Source organism: Balaenoptera musculus, chromosome 2 (assembly GCF_009873245.2).
Source record: "Balaenoptera musculus isolate JJ_BM4_2016_0621 chromosome 2, mBalMus1.pri.v3, whole genome shotgun sequence".
NCBI classification, from domain to species: Eukaryota; Metazoa; Chordata; class Mammalia; order Artiodactyla; family Balaenopteridae; genus Balaenoptera; species Balaenoptera musculus.
The window spans coordinates 137880990-137891264 of NC_045786.1; the positions used below are offsets into that span (position 1 = coordinate 137880990).

General features: G+C 42.5%; 1 protein-coding gene across 1 annotated transcript; it reads right to left on the bottom strand.

Annotated features, from left to right (window-relative positions):
* Positions 1 to 1168: 1168 nt before the first annotated feature.
* Positions 1169 to 5763, bottom strand: GPHB5 (glycoprotein hormone subunit beta 5). Its single transcript, XM_036841454.1, has 2 exons — positions 5560 to 5763; positions 1169 to 1357 (listed from the first exon to the last, which is right to left on the bottom strand). Exons 1-2 carry the CDS (start codon positions 5761 to 5763, stop codon positions 1169 to 1171), a joined length of 393 nt encoding a protein of 130 aa, XP_036697349.1.
* Positions 5764 to 10275: the final 4512 nt, after the last annotated feature.

A 10275-nucleotide genomic window follows, 5' to 3' on the forward strand; every position in this document is an offset into this window, starting at 1 on the left:
AAAGACTGTTTTGAAAGTTTTCATGAATTCAAAAGACAGAAGACATGCTTTATTGGCATTAATACAGATTTTCCTGGCATAATGTGAAAAAGGAACAAGGTTCATTTCAACCCTAAAAATGTCAGAATTAAAGACACCTGTGTAACATTAGAGTGTTTTTTGTAAAAGTCACAGAGAATCAGCTGCTGTAAGATTTTAGCGAGGGCAAGAGCTACACAATCACAGACTTTTTCCTCTGAGTCAGCAGTACAGTTTTACCCCTACAAACATGTAAAACTTTTGAGTTTAAAAAATTACAATTTAAATTTAAAATATTCCCAGTTGGAAAGAATAATTGTGATTGATCATTTGGGGCATGGCTTTGGGAGAGCATCACATGAGTCTAAAAACATGAGTTTAGTTTCATAAGTTTTTTTTTTTAAGTGTATATGATAGCTCTGATTACATATTTTTTCTGAGTTTTTTTATTACAAAAGGGTCTCTTTATAAGGATCTTAAAGGGACTTCGGGAATTTTGCTTGGGAAAAGAATCACTCAAATCCAGACACCTTTCAGTTTGAGCCTCTATCGTCCTCCCTTTTTTAATCTGAGCAGTCTCTATTTCTTGTGTCGGTAATTGCTCAGTTAAAAGGAAAAGAAAGTATTTTCTCTAAGGGAGCTTGCAATTGGATTTTCTTGGAGGCCATGAGGACTAAAGCATGGTTTTATTAATTTCTGGCGCTTTAATCATAAATCCAGTTGGAGACCCGTCATTACATAAGACATGAGAATTTAAAGTCTTTCTAGGCCCATTTCCTAATTACGCCCAATGCATTTAAAATATTGGCTTATTAAAAATCCAAATTGGAAGAGGGTTGTGATATATGAATTATGTTCTGAAATTCAAGGTAAAGAAAAATTAATTTGCAGCGTGTGGACCAGAGAATTTATTTTAGCGAAGGCACAAATGTTGTTTTGCGTTTTTAGCATAAGTATGCTGCCTCGGCCTTGCGCCTGAGGGCGGGTAAGGGAGACAGGTAACCTCCTCCACAAGTAGGGTCGAAATTAAACAGTCCTTGAGTGCGGGGGTGTGGGGGGGGTGGGGGGGGTGTATAGCTGCTTGTGCTGCCCATGCAGGTGGGTCCGTGAGGCTGCAGGCCGCCAGCTGTGTTCTGAGGGTCGCCCAGCTTCAGATGGTCTCACACTCCGTGGTGGCAGTGGAGCAGGCCCCACAGTCACAGCGGACAGCCACGGGGTAGGTGTAGAAGGGATCGACTCCCGGGGCACAGTTGGGCAGCTTGACCGTCACCTGTTTGGTCTCATTGTAGGTACAGACTCGATGATGGGCTTCAATGTAGGGGGGTTCCAGAATGGGCTTCTGTCCCCACAGGTAGAAAACAGAAAACTCATTAGAACACAGCATCGTGTTTCATTTTCTTGGTACCATTTATCACTATCAGAGACTAGCTTGTTATTCATTTCTTTACTCGTTAATATGTTTCCTCCCAGTAGAAAGCAAATTCCTGAAAGCAGGAAGGTGGTTTTGTTCACTCACGTATCCTGAACTGCCAGAAGAGCCCATGGCACAGAGTAGGTACTAAATAAATATTTAGCAAATGAATAGTCTTGATCATTGCAAAAGCCTTCTAACTGGTCCCCTCACTTCTTCTTTTACCCCCTATAGTCTATTTATGACAGGGCAACCCCAAGAGATCCTTTTAAAATGTAAGATCCTATCTCCCCTCTGCTCAAAGCCTCTATGATTTCCTATCTCATTCGGAGCAAAAGTCAAAGATCTTACACTCACCCTCAAGACCCTACATCATCTTCCCTGCACCTTCACCTCTGACATGTCCCCAGTGACCCCGTCTTGCTGGTTTCCTCACTCTGCTCCAGCCGCAATAGTCTCCTGCTTTTTCCCCAAACCCACCAGGAACAGTGCCACCCCAGGACCTTTGCCCGTGCTGGTCCCTCTGCCTGGAACGCTCGTCTCCCTTGTGATTCACTTCTTCTTCAACCTTAGGTTTTTGTTCAAACGTCACCCTCCCAGGAAAGCCTTTCCTGACCGTCCTATTTAAAGTTGCCACGTTTCCCCTTCCACGCTGCCACTTCCTCTCCCTCTTCCTGCTTTATTTTTCTCCGTAGCACTTGTCAACACCCTGTGACATATTATACATTTTATTTATTTGTGTTGTATTTTTCCCACTCTAGAAAGAAAACTGCATTAAGACAGGGATTTTTGCCCGTTTTACTCGCTGCTGTGCCTCTACTCCCTAGAGATACCTGGCACCCTGGAGGTTCTCAACAATTATTTGTTGAATCAGTGAAAGAAAACAGAGCAAGGCAGGTTCCTGAATGCCCTGTGCGCTGGTTCTGATAATCGAGGGATTCACGTTCTTCCTTCACCTTTTAGAAATCGTGCATCCAAAGTTCATTTTGATAAACAGAGCATATAGATCAGGAAACCAGCACGAAGTAGTAGTTAAAATCTCAAACCCTGCAGTCAGAGACACTGAGCTTGAATCCCTGTTCTGCCACTTGCTGGAGACCTTGGAAAATCCACTTAACTTCTTGAAGCCTCAGATTCCTCAACTGTAAAACAAAATACCTACCTCCCAGCCTTGTTGTGGAGATAAGGGAAGATGGTGTATGTAATACCTGCCGAGCACCAAGTAAGTGTTGAGTAAATGTAATCTATTGTTCTTATCAGAGCAATTATAAGAGCAAGGAAGTATTCAATAATAATAAAAATAACAACCAACAAGCTTTCAGAGGACAACAGCTTCACTTGTCCTGGGCAAATGAAATATGTTTAATGGAGGCCCAGGATGAAGTTCTTACATGCATGTCATGGAAATAATGGCTTTGCCTCTGTCAAGGACCATGTAGAAGAGTTGAACTCAATATGCACTTCTTCCTCCTATTTCTCAGGTAACATTTTACCCCTTCTCAGTTCACTTCATGTCCTCTTACCCTCAGTAGTCTGGAATCCCAGGCAACATTGCCAGATAAAATACAGGATGCCCAGTAAAATTTGAATATCAAATAAACAACTATTTTTTTTTTAGCATAAGTATGTCCCAAATATTGCATGGGACAGATTTATATCAAAAAGAAAAAAACAGTTGTTTATGTGACATTCAAATTTAAGTGGCCTCCTGGCTTGGTTTGGTAGGGTTTTTTGCTAACTCTGGTAACCCTAAACCCAGACCAGGAACAAAGGCTATTTTCAGCAATAGTTCCACCTTCAAAGTAAATCCAGCCACTTTGTCGTCATGAACACCCTTATTTTCAGACAGGCTTCCCAAATTACCAAAAATAAGTGCTTTGTATCTCGGAAACTTTCAGATGGTGGGGAAACTAAATCTCATTCTTTTATTTATTTTCTAGATGTAACCTCCCTTTTCAGAGCACAGTAAAGGCATAAATAAAAGCTGGCTGACATTAAGGAGAATCTGGCTCTTTCATAGTCTCAGTGCTTCCATTTCTCCAGTGAGAGCAGAGTCCCTAACCTCCTGAGGGTGACCATTACCCAATTAAAGCCGTTCACTGATTTATAAGGGCAAGAGAAGATGGGTTGAATTAAGGGGAAATGGTAACTTGAGATTCTGGCCCACAGAGAGCTCCAAATAGCCTGACACAGCTGTGAGCAGGGGAAGGCACTGCCAGACCACGCCCTGAATACAAGAAAGTTTCCCGCATAAGTTTGATGTCATGTGACAGCCACAGTATCTGCAACAACCGAATTTTCATCTCACTGTTAGGTCTCAAGCCCCCAGATGATGGGAAAAAAATGAAGCGAACTTGGTGGGGTCATTTCATTTAAGTTAGAGGTTTCATCACCATAATCCAATTCCAATCACGGGGCCATAATTTTATCCAAGTGACAGCAGGTTGCTCTCTGAGTCCCTGAATAGAAGGATACTTTTCCTAATGGCAGTGTCTTCTCATGGTGCTTGTGGACTTCTAAGTTGGCTCAGTTAGGCGAGAGGATGTATGACTCCAGGAGGGGATCCATCCCTTATAGTTCAACATTTATCGAATGCCTTGTTTGTACACGTCATTTGACAAGAGCTGTGAAAGGCACAAGAATGAACCTCTACCGGCAAAAAACTTAAAACCTACTGTGGGGAGTGGGGAGGAAGTAAGACAAAAAGTAGATGATGGCCATAGATTGAGCAGAGAGTCAGAAAAGGCTTAGAGGAGTGGGCACTGGAGACAGGCACTGAGGAATAAACACGAGCAGGAATATGAGAAAAGGACCAAAAGTATGATTTCATGAGGAGCATCGAATAAAACCTTTAAAATCCAGTCTCTTCGCAGACGTAGAGAATGGACTTGAGGACACGGGGAGGGGGAAGGGTAAGCTGGGACGAAGTGAGAGAGTAGCATGGACATATATACACTACCAAATGAAAAATAGATAGCTAGTGGGAAGCAGCCGCATAGCACAGGGAGGTGAGCTCAGCGCTTTGTGACCACCTAGAGGCGTGGGATAGGGAAGGTGGCAGGGAGACGCAAGAGGGAGGGGATATAGGGGTATACATTTGCATATAGCTGATTCACTTTGTTATACAGCAGAAACTAACACACCATTGTAAAGCTCCAATACTCCAATAAAGATGTTTAAAAAAAAAAGAATCCAATCTCTTAGGCAGAACTAAGAATATGTGTAGTCACTGGGGAAATAGGCAGATGCCATATTGCTGAGGACCTTAAAAGTTGGTTATTGAATTTGCAGTACTTGGTGGTCATTAACAGTTTTTGGAGTCAGGGTGACAAAATCAGATCTAGTGCTTCATTAGGAGCCGACTCCAGCCCTAGTGGGAAGAGGCAGCAGTCACTGTATGGTGTGATCTGATGGGATGCTGAAAGGCCCTGTTTCTCCTCACACCTCAAACATCTCCTCTCAGCCCAGCAGGGTTCTAATTTTGAGATTTTTATCCCATGTTAAATGTATTGTCTCTTTAAAAGCTGGATATAATAGTATATGAAGGGCCTTAACGGATCTGTCAGTGATAATCCCTGAGGGGCCCCAGGAACTACTCTAGGGGGTGGGAAGAGAGTAGGGCTGTGGATGAGGCGCTGAAGGAGGGGCTGAGGACCCGCCCTCGCCTGCTATTTAGCTTAGGGCCTCTCGGTAACTGGCTGGCTTTTTCACTGGTGGAGGAATACAGGGAAGAGTTTGGGTTACAAGCTTGCACCAAGAATTTACTCCGAACTTTCCACTGACTCCCTACATGACTCTGCAGTCAGCCACCAATTGAATTCTTCCATGTCATCTATAAAATGGGTAGAAAGATAGCACATCTTGACCTCCCAGAGATGATTCCCCAATAGACAACCCTGTGTCAATCAAATTATTAATTTTATCAATGCTTTGTTAGAAGGGCAGTATCTTGTTTCTTTCAGATTATTTTTGGAGGATACCATGTAGTTGTTTTTTGTTTCTTTGTTTGATCCACAGGAAAATGTAGATACCCCAGCTCTATCTCATTTGATTAAAAAGTGAATACTTAAGAATCAGGCCAAGGGGCTGGCCCTGAAGGCATTGCCACCTAGGCCTGTCTTGGGACTCACCTCCCAGGTTTCACAGCGGCCCCAGCAGGCATCCGTGGTGATCCGAAGTCCCCTGCAGCCTGGCTTCTTGGCCAGGAAAGTAAACTCTCTCACCGCACAGCCCACAAACGTGCGCAGGTTCCCGCCGGAGGTGCTGAGGACACAGCCACAGCCAGCCAGGAGGAGGAGGGCCGCGGGGCCAAGGAAGAAGTATGCCAGCCTCATACTGTTCCCCGAGAGGGAGAGGAAAGAGAGTTTATTAACAGATCCAGCTGCCTCCATGGGACTGCCATCAATGTGTTGGTCGCTATCAAAGGGACATCGCTCTTAGCATTTCAGGAGAAATGAGCCAAGAAATTGTAAATGCCCACAAACTCCAACACAAATGCCCAAAGTTTCCTCCAAGTGGCTCCAGTATGGATTCCATGGACCCACTGAGCTCACTAGACATCCAACCCTCCAAGGGCATCCTCAGGCTTTTCCTTATGGTATTCCACCTGCTGGACTTGACTTGTGGGTGAAAGAAGTTTGTCCCAATTGTCTCTTCAAAATGAACACAGAATATGAGTAACACCAAAAGTAATGCATATCCTAACATAATACAGGAATATACACAAATTCTTTTCATTCAGATCAGGGTATTTGGAATTATGTTACATGCCTTGCTCACAATTATATTTCCAATGTCATGGATGGGGAATGGAGGGGGGAGGTAAATAAACAATAATTGTTATGCCCCATACATATTGCTACTAACCCAGCCCACCACAAAACTTGGATATGCAGATGTGAACCCTCACACCTGACTTGGTGGCCATTCATAAGAATGTGTCCTACTTGCTACAAATTCCCTCTGGTCTAACCTCCACTCTAATAGGCACCTCGTAGTGAGTGAATTTAAATCCAAATGATGGAAAGCATCACGGGTATTTAAAACATAACCCCAGTCAACTACCAATCTACTGTCTATCCTCTCTGGGTCTTGGTCATTTCCTGTGCTTTTTCAGGAGCCAGAATCACTCCTTTCATGCTTGGCCCACCAGACGGAACATACCTGGATGTTGAAATGAGGGTGGCCACTACACTTATAGAACACCCCCAATTCATTATGACTTAAAACTGGCTGCAAAGTTATTTATTCCCAAACTGATCTCCCAGTTCTTACTTCTGATCTGTCACCTTAGCAAGGCTATCTGGACTTACCCTCAAGTAGAATGAAGTTACAAGTATGGAGAAGCACTTACCTGATTTTACTGGAGCTACCTCTTCTTTAAAGCTGAAACTTGCACCCAAGACTTTGGAAAGTCACAATGAGCGGTACAAGTTTGCTCTGGGTAAATGCCTCTACCCTCTGTTACTGGGCTGCTTGATTGCTCAAATATATAGGAAAGGTCTCGTCAATCAAAACAAAAGGGAGGCAGAGCCTCACAGGAACCACTAAACACATCAAAGCCTTGGGATATAAAGCCATTCTCTATTTTCCAAAAGTGATTAACTTAAAGGGTGTTGTTCTGTTTCTTAACATCGCCTACTGAAACAGAAAGTTACCTTGGTGGGTGACATAATCCTAGGGAAACAGTCAAAGGTAGTTCACCTGGCTCTGGGAGAGCAAGTGCACTGGGGCAAGTTGGATTAGATTTTCCTTCGCGGTAACCACAGCTTTCCTTCGAAACAGGAGGCAGTCACCAGCAGCTCATGGCAAACTCTTTCCTTTAACTCACAACACATTTCAATACATTGAAAGATAACAAAACAATAATTCTTCCTGGAGAGAACATGGGATCACTAACTGAAAGGATGGAAATCACAGTGAGAAGAAACATTTGAATGTCCTAAAATGAGTTAAGGATTAGATCATATTAATAACACTTTAAAATGAATCACACAGGAAAAAAATATTAAGGTGTTCAACATGATTATCTTCCAGCATGGTACTTAAAAATGACTTTTTTTCTAAGTAGTTTTCAGCATTTTTCACATTTTCTACTTGGGGCAGGCTTTTGTAATAGAAATTCAATTAATATTGATACTTTAAAAATTAAAAGAAACCAATAAGTATCCATTTGTGCTGCATGTAAGAATATTCAATGCTGTTGTAATGGAACTGTTTCATTTGATTCCAGGTTCTTAAAAGTCTAAACTAAGAATGAAATGGTATTCTTTATGAGTGTGAGATACAGTTTATATTCCAGTCTGCAACTGTAGCATGTAAATGGATGAAAAAAATTCATTGTTCATGGAATTATTCGAGGTGCTCTAAAAAATAAATGAAGCAAACATCATTCTTGCCTTTAGGAGTTTACATATCATAGCTAATAATGACAGAGCCCAAGACATTTAAGATGCACATTAAATAAATAAATGATACAAAATAAAGAAGTTAAAACATTTCTATTTTCTGCAAAGAAAAGTGTTCTTTAAATAAACATGCTACTCATTAAGGGTTTGATTTTTTTTCACAACATATAATAACCCTTAGTGAATCTATTACTATACCATCAATACACCCATCTCTAGGGTCAGATTATTATATGTATTTTATAGAAATTGAACTAGGCTTGGAATAAAAGACTTTCTTCAGCCCTTCAGCCTGTGAGTAGCATAACCAGACCTGGGGTACTATAGGGACAGACTGCTTACCTGGCGTGAGAGTCCTAACTTGCTGGACCAAGAGCTAGCCAATCAGCGGTGAGCTGCCATCCTGACCTGAGACTGTTCAACCCTTTTAGATGAGACCTGAAACTTTCATGCCTGTGTCTGTAATGTCACAAGATAAAGAAAGACAACAAAGGGAGGCCAAGAGTACCATTCTTTCACAATCCCCAACTTCCTTATAATGCAGAGCTGTGGCATCCTGACTACTCCCCATCAGCATGAACTTCATAAGAATGACAACTTATGGTCACTGAGCACCTACTATGTACCAGACTCCATGGTATCTGCTGTGCTCTTACATATGTTATCTCTAAATCTTATAACAATTCTGTAAATCAAAGATTAATATCTCCTTTTATCCACTGGGAGAAATGGAGGCTCAGTTATTTTGTAAGCTACCTGCCTTCAAAGCCTTTGACAACACTGAGGATGGCAAATACGTTTGTTTCATCCCCGTAATCAACTGCGGTCAATTGAAGGTGCCGCCTGGAACACTGTGTTAAGAAAGGCCCTTGAATCCATTCCCAGTGCAGAAGGCTGTGGCCCATCAACTTCATCATGAGTGTAGGAGAGGGGAATGGTATACGGATGCCACCTTTTTGCAATCCGTGCACTGTGCCATGCCACCTGCCTCTCTAGAGGCAGTGAGAGGTTGCTGTGCGATTTCTAAGGCTACTTAAGGCCCTGATACCTGCAGAATATCTCAGGATCTCTATCTGCCACCTTCCCTTCCATTTAGCCTGTATCTGCCACCTTCCCTTCCATTCCTGTTGATGTTCCCACCACTAAAGTCCCTCTCTTGTTGTAGCAAAGATGTGCGCAACGTCTCCAAGCACAGGCTCTAGGGAATCTTCTCTCATCTTGCTCCATTATCTTCACATGGATTCATTGTCACCTTGGAGGATGAGTGACAAGATACAAGTTCACTAGGGGTAAGGAGAGGGGAGAAGGGGCGTCGGAGAGCAATCATCTTGAGGTCTAGGGGAGTGTGAAAACAGAGGAATGAGCTGAGTGTCAGTGCCTTGAAAGGTTGAGGCCTGGTCCAGGGCGGGCAGCCCCAGACAGGGAGGACCAGGGAGTGTACAATCTGTGCAGGAGACGGAGATATTGCAAGAGCCTGGTAGCTCCCTTCCCTGGCCTAGCCATGCTGATTCTCAGTGGCACAGCTTCTTTTGTGACTGCCTTGGGCAAGTTACTTCTCTCAGCCTCAGTTTCCTCTTCTGCAACATGATGGGGTTGGATCCTATGACTCATAAGGTCCTTCCTAGCACCAGAATTTAAAGGTTTGCGAAACTATTTATGAAGATAACAAGCTGAGGGCAAGTCAGATGGAGAATCCAAAGGTTCATATCATCATAAAGTCATCTAGATTTGTGTTTGTCTGACTCTGGCACCCGCCAGCTTGTGATCTTGGAGTCTCATAACACACTGAGTTTGTTTTCTACAAAACTGAAAATGCCTCCTTCATAGGGTTCATGTGAGCCTCCTACAAATTAATGTCTATAAATTTCTTATCTCAGTGCTTGATATCCGATAAGCAGGCAATAAATGCTTTACTTTTTTCCCCATCATCATTGTGTGTACCTCTAAGAAATAAAAATCTGCCAATAAAAAATTATGTCCATTAATTATTAGGCATATCCTAATTTCAAAGGTATTAAATGTGAAAAAAAAAATACGAGCCAGAAAATAGAGGAAGCAAAGTCTTTGGAGGCTAGGAGAACTTCTCAGCATTCTGAAACCAGGAGACATGGGTAGGTACCAACCATGCTTCCCCACAGCCTGTGGTGCTTTGAGCTGACACTAAAATTGACACATTTTTAAGTAGGAAAAAAGGTCTGACATATTAGATTTAATTATTAAGGTCCAAATCTCACACTTCGTGGATGCAAGCTTTACCACAGTACCAAGTTTTAATATATTAATAATCGTCATGAATACTCCCAAACAATTTCAGTTCTGACCAAGGATGGAGTCAAACTAACTGAGCCAACCTCTGTCCCACAGGTACTAAGTGAGGGCCCACAAGAACTCTGCTGTCTGCTGCATCACTTACAATGATCTCTTAAGAGCTGAGAAAAG

What these genes read in the sequence shown, in the direction of transcription:
- GPHB5 (XM_036841454.1), bottom strand. Translation starts at nt 5,763, where the DNA reads ATGAGGCTGGCATACTTCTTCCTTGGCCCCGCGGCCCTCCTCCTCCTG. An exon ending in GCCGCTGTGAAACCTGGGAG is followed by an intron (nt 1,358 to 5,559) that starts GTGAGTCCCAAG and finishes CTGTGGGGACAG; the next exon opens with AAGCCCATTCTGGAACCCCC.